This window comes from Siniperca chuatsi, linkage group LG6, assembly GCF_020085105.1.
Source record: "Siniperca chuatsi isolate FFG_IHB_CAS linkage group LG6, ASM2008510v1, whole genome shotgun sequence".
Classification (NCBI taxonomy): Eukaryota; Metazoa; Chordata; class Actinopteri; order Centrarchiformes; family Sinipercidae; genus Siniperca; species Siniperca chuatsi.
The window spans coordinates 20,334,944-20,351,639 of NC_058047.1; the positions used below are offsets into that span (position 1 = coordinate 20,334,944).

Genomic DNA, 16,696 nt, shown 5'->3' on the forward strand with positions numbered 1-16,696 from the left:
TTAATTAAATGACAGTCAGGTCAAATCATGGACCATATTGCCCTCTTCTGTTTAAATAATAGAACATGTTATACTGTACATACACAGCAGAGAGCACCATGCTGCATTTATATTAGCAAGCTTTTGTATTGTAATTAGCTATATTCATTTATATGCAGGCTCATGTTCTATTAGTAAAAAAAATATGAACCTATATTACAATATTAGAATTGTAAATAAAAATAGTAACCTGTATTGTAGAGAACCAAGCTGTAATTTGGGTCTGCATCTGTGAGCTAAATGTTGACAGGTGTATGAAAATAACCGAATCCTATGTTTTCCTATATCCTATAGGCCTACATTTTATTTATAAGTTATAATCATAGATGACCTTTTCCATCAAGCAGCATGGTGGCAAAACCACCTGTCCTTTTGAATACACAGTGTTGTTTTATTGACACTTCACATCAAAAGTAAAGCCAAAACAAAACACACCATGTTATTACATGATACTGCAATTCCTTCAATTGATTTTTGTGTTTCCATGAGGCTGTTCTTTGCCACATATGAAGAGCTTTTGGAAAAGCAGGGCTGGATCACTTAAGGGAGTATAAATTTGTCCTGAGCATAGGTTTTTCTACTTTGCTAAAAGCGTGACACAACATGATATTTGTGTTTTAGACAGGGTATGACTGGTCTTATATTTTGACGTGTAAGTGTATTTCGTTAATTACTCATTTTAATTCAATTATGAGCATACCCCAGACAAAGCATTAACTCCACATCTCACGGCTGGGCGCAGAACCTGAAACGGAGTATTTTGCTCGGACGGGAACTGAACAGACCATGCGACCCGGTCCACTTGACACACCATGCTTTACATCCACGTTGAATTTAAACAGTTTTTAAGACACACACTTACAATACCTCAATACTATAAAACCGAAACATCATGGGTATCAAAATACTTTGACACGTGGTTTCATAAATGGACACTGCGGCCTATTTTGGAGATGAGACCTGTCTCTTAGTGATTTTAAAAAATTGCACTGTAACTTTAAAACACCGTGGTCCCGCCTACTTCATATGTAGCGCTTCGGGCTCTGGTTAAAACCGCGCTGTGATTGGCTAAGACTATCCGTCTATCAAAGCAGGCTCTGCGTTTCATTGGTGAAAGACTAGCCGTCGTCCCTGACTCTCGCGGTACTGCTGCACGAAGATGGCGGCCGAACTGGTGGAAGCGATGGCAAGTAGAGCTTGGCTAGCTTTGGTTTGATGGGAGACGGGCGCGGGACTGTGGTTTGAAACTCAGCCCGGTCGTGGGGAAACTGTGGGCTTTGTATAAATATAGTTAAGAGTTTGAACTCTTACAAGTGTAGCGTATTACATTCACGACAAAACGAACTAGCCTTTGCTGCTAACGTAGCTAGCCTGCTAGGTAGTGGTAACTAGTCAAGTGCGTTGGTGTAGCTAGCATCACGCTGGCTCTAAAGGAAGACACCTAAAATGAATGATCTGACCATAAAAACACTTGGGGGTTTACTGCTAGCATGCTTTTCGGCGCGTTACTATTTGACACTATTTGGCTTACAATACTGTCTGTCTGTAGTTAGCCGGTTAGTTTATGGAGCTGTGCACCTGTCAAAATGCCCAGTTGCAATGATTGAATACCGACAGCCCAGTCTGTAGCGAAGCTAGTCTGCCGATTAGCGCCGGCTATATTGGCAATGTTTAAGTGAGGCTGAAGAAACTGCAGCGTTACTGACTTTGTGGCTGCATTTTTTTCACTGCACGTCCATCATATGCCCAATGGACGGCCGCGTTATTTTGATAATTTAATGTAGACACAAAGCAGCCACTGATGTTCAACTCCACAATGTCAGACAAAGCTAAAGCATGTTAGACGGCTCAGGTTTTTGCTACTACAGTCAAGTTAGAAGACTCTCTACCTTGCTGCTAACTGTTAAATGAACAACGTCATGCAGGCTGTATGTTTTGTCTTATGTGGCCTGTCCTGAAATAACCGATCCCACTTATTATGTATTAAGTATACAAGTTCAGTGTAGCTAATCGAAATGTGGACCCATTATGGCGAGTAAATTAGATTTTTGTGACATTAAACGTTAAATTAGCATTCGTTTGCCCTGACTGCACTTTCATTCAGTGTATTTCAAAGAGTAAACATCTGTGCTTGTTATGGTTTGTCTTCCGCTCAAAGTCTGTTTGCCACTGCTGAACAAACGAGTTCACCCGTAAACCATCAACAGTCGATGCAAATGACTTTTAACAGTGAATCCTTGGGAATTGATTAATAAATGTTACCCATTTATAATGGGACATACTGTAATTGAAGTGCACTTTGCAGAAGTTGGTTAGTTTTACATGTAAGATGTATTGTACCTCATGAGACTGTAAACAGATTTTGGTATACATGTAAACATTGCACAAGGCAAGCTATACCTGTCTCTTTTTAAATAAAGATCCAAACTGTAGGTTTTACCACATATTTTTTAGTTGTGTTTTTTAAACTATTTTTGTCATTACTCTTTAACATATTTCTTTAAATCCTTAAACTAAACACAGTCTATGCCTTTTACTTTTCAGGTTTATACTGTAGCTGGGCTTTGTTGTCAGTGTTGTTTCTGTACTGTGTGTGTGTGTGTGTATGTATGTATGTATGTAATACAGTGAAATGCAAAGGTGCAGTCATACATTTTAACTGCTGTTGCAGATTCAAGCTTCTAAAGTTTATTTAATGGTACCACAATTTGTTTAAGAATGGGATGATGAAAATGACTAGCCCATAATGCAAGCGGTCAGAATGTGGAGCAGTGCGACTTCTTACTATAGCCGGTTAATTACGAGGCAGGTTCAAGCCTCTGTAGGATTAAAGTGACTAAAGACAGAAACTAATTTTAGCAGGAATCAAACAGTTTGAGGCATTGCTATATCATATTAAATGCTGCATATGTGTTAATTGTAAATAACTGTGTGGAGCCATATTTAGCAGGTGTGTTTGGGGAAGAATTCCCCAAAGGAATTTAATTATTGGTGTAGTGTGATGATGAAGAATTTTTAAATCTTTCCAGAGAACTGATAAACTTCTCCAATAAATCTCTGCTGTCATATGACCTTTGCAGGACTCGGCAGGTCGCTAATGGAAAGTTGAATGACAATTTCTCATTTTACGACAGCCCTGCAAAAACTCATGGTGCATGAACAACAAAAGTTGAGGGCCAACTCCAACAACCTAAGCCAGCTTAGTAAATTACAACTTGATCTCTCTGACCGTGCATGGCACAAACTGACACCACCAAGGAACATCTCATGATTGCTGGTTTCTATCAAGTGGAACTCAGGACTCATAAGACTCGGGACACACAGTTTCGTTAGTGTAGGCCCTTGCTTTCAACCCTAATGACATATTGGATTCATTTTGACTTTTTTTCCCCCAGACAGAACATGTTTTAGAACTTGATGCATTCACTGGAGAAATTCACAAAATATAGCTGTGTGATACAGCTTGGGTCACACAGGTAAACTGATTTTCTTTTTTTTTTTTTTCCTTACAGGAAGTGATACCTTTTTTTTTTTTTTTTTTTTTTTTTTTTTTAGAAAATCAGATTGTGAATACCTTCAAAACAACTTCAACAATTTAGGAAAGAATATAATATTCAAAGTTGTTAAGTGCTTGAAAAATTCAGAAGTAGAAGAAATCGTGGTAGTCAATGGCTTTGCATTTCAATCAAGTATCAATACGCCTTGGATTGGGACTCGGCTCTCAAAATGAGTCTAGAATTCATGGCATTGTCACTCAAATGTTCCCTGTTTTTAGACTTAATTGTCCCTGTATTATGTTTCTCACCTTTTTGTCTTGTCCTCTCTCTAGAACATGGTCAAAAGTTTCCGGGTCTCAGACCTGCAGACGCTGCTGGCCTCAATGGGTCGCAGCAAAAGTGGGCTGAAACAGGACCTGGTGGGGCGTGCTCTGAGGCTAGTGCAGACTGAATACAGCCCAGAGCTTCTGAAGAACGTCAGACAGCTCTATGAGTCGCGCTTCCCCAAAACATCTGGCTGGCTTGCGGCACGGCGTCCAGAGGGCGTCCCAGTTGCATACTCATCCCTCAGCTCCTCCCCCACTGCCACCTCTCAGGGCGCAGACTACCTCAATGGCATTTCCAAACCGATCCCCACACCTGCAGCAGAGGTCAAGCTGGTGCCACTGCCCTTCTACCAAACTTTGGAGACACTGTTGCCACCAACAGAGCTAAGTGAGTGTCTATAGTTTGATGTATCTCTATTCTTGTATTTAAATCATTTGTTTTGTAGAAATGTCATGGCCTTAACTGAATAATTCAACCCCATACTGTGTTGTTTTTGTGATGGATTTTCTCTACACTTATTTACAGTTGCCCAGAACAATGAGAAACTGCAGGACAGTCAATGCATATTTGAATTAACACCGAACCAAGCAGACCAGATCAGAAATGCAACGTAAGAAAATCAAAAATGATCTCCCCAGATCTGCACTGTTAACATTAGCTTAATTTACAAACTCTGTAACTAATGCTCATTTTAATTTGTGACCTTTTACTTTCTTAGTGAGATTCGTCCAGGAATCAGATCAATCCAAGTGGTTCTTAGGTAAGTTTCCACTAATTCCCATTGGAACTTAATAGATATTTCACAATCCTTTTGCCTGGAATGTGCTGGTAATGCCAGTGACTGTGCTGTTAATCTGAATTTCTCTCACAGATGCACAAGGAAAAAATGGAAAATAGTTTTACCATGCATATGCAAATAGTATTTAATTTCCCCCATTATCTACTTTTAAAATTGAGTATCTGACTCATTTATCTGAACAGTCAGGTTGTGAAGTACTCAAAGACTTGACAGATTCGGTCATGCTGATTGGCTGAACAGTCAGACATTCTTATGATGCTAACCTTTCTCTCTCGTATCACTCTCTGTTGCAGAATCTGTTACACAGACTCCATTGGTGTTCAGGAGGACCAGTATCCTCCCAACATTGCTGTTAAAGTCAACCAGTCCTACTGTCATGTGCCGGTTAGTTAATTCTCTTCTTGAGACAAGCCACACCTTCAGAATACAAACATAGCTAAAGCTGTGCTGTTGTTCTGTTGATTACTTTACTGTAAGCCATTTGTTTTCAAATACAGTCACTGGTTTGAGTGTTAATGGCAGACTGCCTGGACACGGTCAAACTAACGTAATTAATGAATATTGGAATGGTAGTGATGAATTAGCCAACCAAATGCAGGTGGATGTTAAATGAGGCAATAAAAAATAATATCCAGGTACAGATACACTGTTGGTTAGCCAGCCTGAAGGCATCAACTCACTAGCAAGACTTCAGTCGGAAACTATCCAGCTGGCAGTCTCTGCGTGGCTTGCAAACTGTTGTGGTGTCATGCATTCATGTGCTGGTGGGAAGCTAAAACATCAAAGATGAGTGTTTGCTGCATTGTTGTGTTCACAATTTCAAAATAGAAAGACAACCGTCAAAAATCAGTTTAGTTAAAACAACATTTTGGTAGCTTTTGGATTTACTGTAAAAGGTTGCAGGTGACAACCCAATTCAAGTCTTGGATGTTCAAAACTGCCTCAGATTGTGTGATAATTTACTGTCTGATCTTTTTATGTTTTTATTTATTTATATATAATATATATATATTTTTTTTTTTTATAAAACTCTACAGTTCAACCATATTACCTAGTAGCAGCAACAAAAATAAAGTTGATTCACAGATAAGACCACCCAAACTTGACAAATATCAAATTACTTGTAGCCAGCAAGAAAGCTGGAGATGGGAGATGGATAATGTATGTCCAGCGAGATTGGAGTTGATGAATACTGTAAATAAAGTGAAAAGACAGAGACTGGCTTTCTCTTTGAGTCTTTGTATTGATGAATATGTTAAATATAACAAATTATAATACTAATTAATAAGATTTTATTGATACCAATGCCATTATCGATTCTGCTTATCGGTCCGATTCTTTTTCTTTATTGATTTCCTTATTGATTCCAAATCAATTTTCTGTGTGGGGGAAAGAAAGTAGGCCTACACAGGTTTTTTTTTTTTTTTTTTTAGTGTCAGCGCAACTGTTTTTTAATCTCTGAGTCTGAACACAGTGTTTTTTAAAAAAAAAAAAAAAAAAAGGCATGTGACTCGTGCAAAACCTCCACTGTTTAACTGCTGTGGAACCGGTTCTCAATTCCCATCCCTAGCTGTGATGGCTGCCTTTGAAACATTCTTTAGTTCTGATATGAAATTGTCCTTTTCAAAATGGTACCAGGCAGGGATCAGGCGGTTGGTTAAGCCGAAGATATTCTTGCTTTTTAACCACACATTTGTGTAGACAACCGGCTACGTCGCGAACGGAATTGTTCACATAATTGCCTATGTACTGTGTGTGTGTGTGTGGAGGATTACACTAGAGTATGTGCATCTTGCGGATGTGGCGCGTTATTTTCTGAGGACGTGCACAACCAACGCTCCAAATGGATGCTGGATACGCGAGGCAGCCATCGTGCCTACACGAACGCATAGTTAAAAGCAAGTATATCTCCGGCTTTAGACTCTCTCGATGGGTGTTCCCATTCTTCTACTGTTGTGAAAGGGTGCAAACCATTCACAAATTTTTTTTTGCCTACATGATGACACTCGTTCACCCTTTCTTCGCTCATTTTCCCTCCCTGTGCAGCAAGCGTGAAAGGGTTTTGCTGGCTGGGAGCTGATGGGCAAGTCGAGCTGGCTGTAGCCTGAGAGCTACCTGTAGCAAGATTCTGTCTGTCATCTAAAATGGATGGAACGAGAGAATATTTGTACAGCATTCATTTAGGTTTTCTTAGTCAAGAAAAAATCTGCTAATCCTGCCTGCATGGTGCTAATTTTACTATAACATAGGATATTTACTCTCTGTAACAGGTGTGCTGCTTGGTTGGGAAGCTGTGACACTCGTGCGTATACATGGCATTCCTGGAATTTAAGCCCATGTTGCGTAGAAAGATGTTTGAGCATGTTGCTGCTGTTTCCATCCTTACTTGAAATGATCATTTTACAGTCAACTAAACACTGTGATCTTTCTTTGTGAAATTAAGCCATGCATTGGACCGTTTCTTCCTCTCCGCCATGGCTCCTTCTTGTTGCAAGTTTCCAGCAGCGTAGATGCATTTGTTTTACGTCAGAAAAACATGCCCGAATTGATAAGCTCGGAGGCATAAAAGTCCGATGGATTGGACAATTTGGAACCGGTTCTCAACTGGAACCTGTTCTGGATTCCTGTCTCTAGTTATTACATACTGTAGGAGGAGAATGGGAAGAATTGTATGATATTTGGGGGCAACACTTGCTCTTGCCTCCCACCCCTCCTTTACTTTTTGTCAAAAGCACAATAGGTGTGACTGTAATCTAACATTCACGTGCAACTTGCTCCGAGCTCAGTGCTCTTCCTTCAGTTTTGCTTAAGGAGAACTGAACTCTTACTTCCATTTTAACCCTTTGCAAGCAAACAGCTTCTTGTCTTTTCACTTTCCTAATTTTGTGCCTCACAGTTTAAAAAGTGACTTCACAACTATCACAATCAAGAGCCCAATAACTAATTAGTCTATGAAACTGTATGTAAGCCCTTCAGAGGGAATTCTGATCTGTCATTTCAACAAATTACTCAAACATTTTGATTTAGATAATATATTGAATAATTTACATAATTGTTTTGCTTTTGTGTGTTTATAGGGCTATTACCCCTCTAATAAGCCTGGTGTTGAACCCCGTCGTCCTTGTCGTCCTGTAAACATCACTCCCTGGTTGCATCTCTCCAATGTCACCAACAGAGTCACCGTCACCTGGGGGAACTTCGGCAAGGTCAGAGTTTGATGCTGAATCTCAGCATATTTTGGCGAAGCTCAAGGCCGTGGTGGCAAGCTCAGCAAATCTGTAAACACAATAAGAAACAGTTTTTTGTATGCAGTTTTCCTTGTGTGTTAATAGTGTTTTCTTATCCCAGAGTTTTGGGGATGCCCAATCACGATAGCCTGCATTAAACTTGCCTGAATAGCTCTGTGTTAAGAAAATATAGCCTGCATCACAACTTGCCTCTAGTTGTTTTGTATGATATTTTGTACAGCGCTCTATAGTGTTTAGTATAATGTCCATGGAGAGAGAGATGAGTGCCATTGCAGATCTGTTCTGACAAGAAGGTTTGAACAGCATTTTGACAGCCTGTGCCTCCTTTTATCCACAGCATGACCAGAATACTGCAGTTTTAAACCAACAGCAGCACTTGTGTGTTGAACCTGAGAAATGTTACTGATTTAGAGGCAAACCAACCATATTTTTTGGTTTGTTTGAAGCTGAACATAGGAATAAAGAATAGATTGCTTAGCGTACTCAGCCAATGCATCCATAACCTTGTGGATGGCCCACAAGTGGGCGTTGTGGGTATTTCAGTCCATTGTGGGTATTTCAGGTTTCGTTAAGCATAGAGGCCTCTTTGCACAAAAGCTTAAAAAGTGTTTTAATGTACTCCCGGTGTGGAATTATAGCAAAGATCCAACAGATTGTGAACATTCTTTAATAGAAATAATTTGCTGTTAGGTTTCCTAAGATGTGTGTCTTTTCTAAGTGGCCCATATAATGTAAATTATATATGTAAGTTATGTATTTTGCATTAAATACAGTTGTATAATCTGGAGGACTCCAGAGGGCAGATTTGCCTTTAATTCTTCTTCTAACATAAACTGAGAATGGTAAATCTAAATCTTGTGTGTTAAGTTTGTTTTTTTTTAAAGTGGCATTGCGGTTCACTTTGTGTCTTTGCTCTATTTTAGATTGGTAGCCTTTTGAAATAAGTGCCCACAACCTGTGAATCTGTGTGTTTTCAGCGGTACTCTGTGGCAGTGTATTTAGTGAGGGTTTTCACTGCAGCAGACCTCTTCAGCCAACTCAAACTCTGCTCTGTCGAGAGTGCAGAACGCTGTCGTGAACGCAGTAAGTGTTATTTATGTACTCTGCTTACATTTTTTTGCAAATGTGACTTTGAAATCCTGAGAATGGAATGAAAACTACACACTCACTTCAATTTTGCCTCTAGAAGTCACTGACTTGACCTTTTTGTTAATGCAGTTTTGGTAGGACTGGATTGTGTGTTTTTAATTTCTCACATTACAATATATTGTCTGATAAACAATTATAACACTTAATGATATTTTATTTACCATTTATCTATAGTCCAAGACAAATTACGTTTTGACCCAGAGAGTGAAATTGCAACTACAGGCCTCCGGGTTTCTCTCATCTGTCCAGTAAGTATGCCTTCATCATAATACCTGACATGTTTAGATGTGGATAGGTCAGTCTTCACTGTCCTACACATTTTCTGTTTCAGTTGTTCTGCACTATCAAATGCATGTTTCATAAATGTTTGTCCTACTTTCAAGCTTGATTACTTTAACATGCTTTTTCCGCTCCCTCTCATTCTTCCCAGTTGGTGAAGATGCGGCTCGGTGTGCCATGTCGAGTTTTAACTTGTGCCCACCTTCAGTGTTTCGACGCAGTCTTCTTCCTGCAGATGAATGAGAAGAAGCCCACATGGACTTGCCCCGTCTGTGACAAGCCCGCTCCCTTTGAGCTGCTCACTATTGATGGGTAAGGAGATAGAAGCATGCTCTGACTTGTCCCACCCCTGCAGCAACATCTTCCTTTCAGTAAATTCTGAAATTGACACTTGTGTAATTTTAACTAACTCTGTGTTGAAGCCAGAAATTGTTTAAGCTGCACAGATATTGGGGCATTTTAAGTACTGTGCACCAACCTGCTATGTTTTCATTGTAAAAGCTTTGAATATTTTGCATGGCATGAGAGGGTGGTTATTTCAGATATTCTTGCTTTGTCAGGTTATATTCTAAAAAAATTCATCCTGTAAATTGACTTGTTTGTTGATTCTATGATTTACTTTATTTAACAAGGCTATAATTTAGAGAACCATGTAATTGTGGGACTTTTTTTCCCCCTTTTTTTTTTTTTTTTTAACAGTACTCATTGCTGCAAGTGACTCTCAAGACACCTACAGTCATTTGTTGACACTGTAAAGTGCTCTATTAGGCTATAGGTGCAAAAAAAATTCCAGTAATGAGGAAACATTTTGTCTTTTCTTTGTAGTATTTTGTCACCAACAGAATAGTGAATTATTTATGTTGTAGGAAAAACACAAATGAGCCTGCAGTCTTATTTTATCAGTCATGATAAAATATTTTCATCCACAACCACTTGGGCATGTCGTTTCCTGCAAATTCTAAGCAACTCTCACAGGCACTCCCTTACTCTCACAAAGATTGAAAGCATTGTGTCGCAGTTTGGCTTTGAAGAACATTTGCATTCCTTAAATTAAGCCTGTGTGAAAGTCCCTTCGTTAACTGATCTCTCTAGGTGTCAGTTTCAACAGCCTAATTACTAAATGTTGTCAAGTTTATAGAGTGGTGTTTTGAGACAGTTAAATTTTCAGAATCAGAAATACTTTATTGATCCCCGAGGGAAAACTCTTTTGCTGTAGCAGCTCAATATCACGTCAGTGCACACAGGAATAGAAGTACTAAGCAAAAATATAATACACTATAATACAGGTCAGATAAATTAAGTACCAAGTGGGCATAAAATTAAAATAAGTGTGAAGTACAAAGTGGGTTTACCAGTTGATGATGAGAATAATACGGTATAAAGTAATAGTGCATGAACTGTCAAGTGTAGCTTATTAAGATTATAATGAGACGGAGGATATTGCACAGCAGTAATAGAGTATGAATAAATGTCAATAAATTAAACTGAAAACAGAGTATATTACACAGCAGTATTAACACAGAATATTGCACAATTATGTCAAGTATTGCAGAGTTGTTGATGATCAATGTCCAGTTTAGTGACTTAGGGTCATGTATACTGACACTTAGAGGGAGGAGTTAAAGAGTTTGATGGCCACAGGCAGGAATGACTTCCTGTGGCGCTCTGTGGTGCTTTTTGGGGGGAATAAGTCTTCCGCTGAAGGTACTCCTTTGTTTGACCAGTAAAGAGTGTAGTTTAAATTATACTTACACACAAGTTACTCAAGTTTGGAAGAAAAAGGAAAGCTAAAAGTTGGGCGACGAGACAGAGCTACGGCAACAGGCAACATGCACGTTGACGCATGCGCACTAAATATCGTGCAATTTTCAGTCAGTAAGGAACAACTTACTTTGAGCTTATTTTGTTGATTTTTTTAATATCTTGCTATTTAATGAAAATGGTCAAGAGATATGGTCAACACAGTGGCAAAAAAGTTTGAGGAGGCAAGTTTATTTGTATAGCACAGCACATTTAAACAAGGCAATTCAAAGTGCTTTACATAAAACATAAAAGCAACATAGGGCAATGTAAAAAGACGTTTAAGTACAATTAAATATTTAAATAGAAATAAAAACAAGATAAAAGAGGAGAGTAAAAGTTACAGTGCAGTATAAGAAATTAATCTTTATTTGATTTATTAAAAGGCGGCAGCACACAGAAAAGTCTTTGACCTTGATTTAAAAGAACTGAAAGTTGCAGCAGGTTTCTGGGAGTTTGTTCCAGATATGTGGTGCATAAAAACGGAACGCTGCTTCTCCACGTTTAGTTTCGTGTCTGGGGAAAGAAAGCCGACCAGTCTCAGATGACCTGAGAGGTCTGGATGGTTCATAAAGTAGCAGATCAGAAATGTACTTTGGCCCTAAAACATTCAGTGCTTTATAAACCAACAGCAGTATTTTGAAGTAAATTCTTTGACAGACAGGAAGCCAGTGTAAAGACCTCAGAACTGAAAAGATGTGATCCACTTTTTTGGTCTTAGTGAGGATGCGAGCAGCAGCATTCTGAATGAGCTGCAACTGTCTGATACAACGACAGACATGATCTGCAGATTGTCTGCAAGGTCCCGATGGGCTGTGTCGATTCGGACCTACTTGGGCCTTTTTTCTTTTTTTTTTCTTTTCTTTATAGACCGGGCTTTGCAGGGTTCTAATGCAGACATGTGCTAGGCTCTTGTAATTGAGTTGAGTTTGAATTGCGTATTCTTTTCCTTTTCTGGTGTGAAATCTGTTTTGTGAGGCGACTCTAACCAGCAGTGTGTTTTTCAGGCTGCTATCTGAGATTCTGAAAGAGACGAGTGAGGACATTGAGGAGATTGAGTACTTAACCGACGGCTCCTGGCGACCCATCAGAGATGACAAGGAGAGGGACAGGGAAAGAGAACGCAGCAACACACCAGAGTATCCTGTTGTTGATATATGTAAGTGTCAAACCCTGTCAGTTTAACCTCTTGTTCTCAATGTGTGGATTTTTTTTTTTTTCTTTTCCGTGCATTAGTTTGCTAGTGTAAATCTTTTTTTGTAATCAATTTTAAAATGACCTTTATGTCTGCAGGCATTCCTGAGGCAAACGGTCATTCACCGGCCCACAGCAGCACCAGCCTGACGGGCAAATCTGGAAGCAGTTCCGTGGGGATGGCAGGAGTCACAGGAGGACCTGCTGTGGCACCGGGAGGAGGTGCAGTGGTAGATCTGACTCTTGACTCCTCCTCTGAGGAGGAAGGGGGCGGGGCAGGAGGAGACAGTGAGGACACTGAGGACAGCGCCGACAGTCCTGCCCCTAAGAGGGGCCGATACAACTACGACAAGGACCTGGTCACTGCCTACTGACCCCACAGCTCTGTCCCCTCATAGACTGACACACACACAGAGACAGAGAGGCAGGGGGCTAAAAACTTGAGGACAGGAACACCGTAATCCACTAGATGCAACGACCCTCCCTTATGCCCAAACGCCAGAGCCTTTCAGCAGCTCTGGTTTATATCCAGACAAAACAAACACACTCAAACATGCACTGTTAGTGAATCTTCAATCTAGAGTGATTAGGATTCCTCTTTGTACTGTACACCACTGGAAGCAACTCTAAGTCTTTTTGGCCAACCGTCACCTTGCAGTGAAAATCTGTACCGTCCTGCCTCTATTAAAGAGACCGAATGGATCGAGCACCCCCCCCCCCTCCTCTTCCTCCTCTTTCTCCAGACTATTCCCTCTCCACCACCGCATCTCTCTTTGTATTTGACTTGGAATTAGCGGCTCTTTTAGCCATGGGCGTTCAATGTTTGCGTCTCTGATTTTTGTCACATTTGTGATGAACAGGCAAGTTAAAAATGGAAGCTCCCCAGTAGTTTTTGGTAGAAGGTCAAAAGCAACTAATGGAAAAGAGCATGAATAATTTGGGGGAGGACAAGGCAGAGATATCTGGAGTGTGATGCAAATTTAAACCTCTCCCATTGTGTTATTATTTCTTTGTTCAGAGAATGAATTCAAAGCTTGAAAGGGTTTTTTCAGGAATTTATCCTTTTAATTATGAAAGGGCAGAACACAATACTGGCCTCAATGTGTGATGCTTTCCATTTTTATTTTGTCCTTAGATAAAGAGAACCTACCTCAGTCATAAAAACTTAGCAGACTGACCAGAGACTAGCTTAGAAAGAAGCAGAGGACAGAAGAATTGATGAGTCTTTCTGAAGCCAATTTTACACTGGAGATTTTGTTTTCCTACATTTTTTCTTTTTTTTTTTTTTTTTTGTTGTTGTTGTGTGTTCTATTTTTTTTAATTCCATCGTTCCATGCAGCTCTGTTCTCTCTGCAGCAACAAAATCTTTGCTGAAGGGCGAGTTAGTTTGTGGATAACCAAGCTAACTGTAGGTGTCAGTGATGCAAGAAATTGTGGGTGGAACTGTGTCACTCTGTAAAACATTACTGCAGTTATCTCGCTGTAACAGGATTTATTAGGGATGATATATCAGCATTGCATATGGAAGTCATCAAAATTACTGTACGGCAGCTGTGCCAAAGCAGATATATTTTAAGAATTCACTGAAAGGATGATTATGCGATTTTGGTGGTGCTTTTTTTTTTTCTTTTTTTTTTTTCTTGAGTGGTGAGGATTGGAGCCTAAGGCTAGCTGAGCTGGCCAGCAGATGAGACTCCAGTCTGAGAGAAGGTGTTTTATTTCATTTAGGATTTCCTTATATTTTTTTTCTCAGTAGAAGAAATGGACAGAGAAGCATAAAAAAATCTGTGGTAAAGAACAGTTATGGAATGGGACTCAGATGTGCTGTCATTCTTTTCCCCCCACATTTTGGTGTCCTTCTCTCAAAGTATCATTTAATTGCTTCACATTCTCTTAACAGTTGTTTGTAATAAATCTACGTAACATTTGGCTGTAGTTCTGTACAGAGAGGAGCTATTGGTTGCGGAAAGCAGATCACCTCTGCTGCTGTGGTTTGATTGTTGAGTTATAATTGGTCTGCGCTCATGGCTGCGCTGTTGATGAACGCTCCTTTTTTCTTTTCCTCTGAATGAATCCACCCTGTGTCAAAGAACCATTCAGAGTACTTTGCTACGGTGGGTTCAACGTGTCTGACACAACGAAACTTAATGAAGTGTCAATAAGTGCAACCCCACCAAGCTTCAAGTCATTGATTGGATTACAAATAGTCCTCTCTGGAACAAGTGGAGCTGCTCCAACCAACAATCCCCCTCGGCCTCCTTTCAATGTAGATAAGGTCACATCTATTTGCTGGAATAGAATTGGACTTTAATTGCTACATGCTGTAGGCTTACAACTAATATTCCTCTGCACCTGCACTAGTATTGTCAGTATGTGATTGCTGCTCCTCAGATAAGGATACTCGGGCTGCATGTGCAGGCGTTAGGGTTGTCTGTGGAAAAGGCCATCAGCATTTGCTTGAAGATGACAAAAGGTGTTGCTGTGTTGCTAGAGCTGTTTGCACTTTCATCTGATACTTCATGGCTTATTTATTTTTGAAGCCATCATGTAGTGAGTATTAAAGGGTCCCTGACCATTGTGATCAGTTCTCCTCAACCATCTAATGCGTGGGAATGTGAAAATGTGAAACTATAAAAGCGGCGGTCCTACTCCACTGTGAGACACTTGGGAAGAGAAAAAAGTAGTGACTCAGATTAGTTCTGCATTGTATGCTTCCCTCTCATCATCCCTTTGTTGCGGTTTGATCAGCACAGAATCAGGTTTGCTTTTACCTTGCTCAAATGCACAGAGAAGTGACATTTACACATTGATTCGGGGCCTCACTGTTGCAAATGCATCATCTGATAGGGTTGATGATTGGAAAAAGTTGGTCGAGTCGAATCTGGTCTTCCATTTTTCTCCTTCTTTTGACACTTTGACATAACTTACAAAATCAATATACTGATGAAAAATGTTTGATAATCCACACAAAATTGATTGATGGCACTTTGCCTGTAATACATCAGTCTGTCCCTGAAAAGGATGAAGTGCTTTGAAGCAAAATAATGTAAAGAACTCTAATACCTGTCTTGAACTAGGTAATTTGTATTTGTAAGTAACTGCTATACATATAAAAATGACGTTGTTCATTTGTTGATAGGTATAGAAGGTCATTATTTGAATGGATCTCCTAAATTGTCTTTGCCTTATGGTTAAAGATGAGGTGGTGCAGGTTGCTTCTGTGGAACTGAGCCAGATACGTTTGCAGGTTGTTCGGGAGCTGGAGAGAGCTGAGGGTCTGGTCTTTTTGTAGTGGCATCTCTTATAATAATGCATAAGGTAGCATGGGCAGAGGCTTACAATCCATGATGTAAATGTTTTGTTGTGTTTTTTTTATATGTTCATATTAAAAGACAATAAAATTTAAATAATATTTTATTAAGCCTTGAATCGCCTCCAGTTGTTCCTATAGACAAACGGACAATAAGAAGCTGTTGAGGGCAGCAGCACCTGAAGCTGATGCCACAGAGGACTGAGAGGACTGGTTAAGGTGGAGATTTTTATGTCCTGTACCAAATGCTCAGATCTGGGGACACATTTGATGCCTGTTGAGGATAAAACTGTAAAATTTAAAATGATCGTATTCTAACAGCTGTTATTGACGTGTGGAATTAATTAAAATCAGTTCTTAAAAAACGTGTGCCATCGTTTTATTTGGAAAAATGTCTGTATATATTCAGGCAGACAGATAATTACTACTTATATATTTATTATTACTATTAATGACAGGATCCACAGGGACAAATGCATCACATCTTACCTTCCAGCACTAATGTCTGCAGCTGCTCCTAAAAACGTTAAGATCACCCACATGTGAATCAAAGTGGATTATATTGTCTATTAGGTAGCATTAATATTACAACACTTGTGCTGTCACCACAGTCAGTCTGGATCAAATGTATGATGACTGCATGCGATTGGTCCTCTGTATTCATTCAAATATCTTGTGAACTATATTAACCATTTCCCAGGTGCCAAAAATACTGAAAAAGTTCAAAGTTTATTTTGAATTTAGCCAGTAGACCTAAAGCATAAAGTGGGAACAAATTAAACCAGGAAATAAAAAATTCCCAAACCAAGAATTCTGTGGTCAAGCCTGAAATGTTACCATTTTTGTTTCCTTTTTGTACATTTTGTAGGGACAGTAATGTCTTTTATGTGAAATTTTGAAAAATGTTTAATTAAAGTGAAGTAAGAGGAAATACATGTGACTTGTTAAATAGGCCTTTTCCACAGCAGACATTTTGACTTGTCGTAGCAGGAAAAACACAAATAACATTAATGATAGCTCAGTTTTATTCAAGTGTCCCAGTAAGCCGTGACAG

At 39.5% G+C, this 16,696-nt stretch overlaps 1 protein-coding gene across 2 annotated transcripts; it reads left to right on the forward strand.

Annotated features, from left to right (window-relative positions):
- The first annotated feature begins 1,107 nt into the window (after positions 1–1,107).
- pias4a (protein inhibitor of activated STAT, 4a) lies at positions 1,108–15,749 on the forward strand. Of its 2 annotated transcripts, none has more exons than XM_044199065.1 (11): positions 1,108–1,225; positions 3,869–4,250; positions 4,389–4,473; positions 4,582–4,623; positions 4,956–5,046; positions 7,740–7,868; positions 8,888–8,993; positions 9,234–9,307; positions 9,490–9,650; positions 12,146–12,297; positions 12,432–15,749. In XM_044199065.1, the coding sequence occupies exons 1-11, from the start codon at positions 1,199–1,201 to the stop codon at positions 12,704–12,706; spliced, it is 1,524 nt and encodes a 507-aa protein (XP_044055000.1). In that variant the 5' UTR covers positions 1,108–1,198; the 3' UTR covers positions 12,707–15,749. The 2 variants fall into 2 exon arrangements, with proteins under 2 accessions (XP_044055000.1, XP_044055001.1); XM_044199066.1 differs by lacking the exon at positions 1,108–1,225 and adding an exon at positions 3,435–3,515.
- The last annotated feature ends 947 nt before the right edge of the window (positions 15,750–16,696 follow it).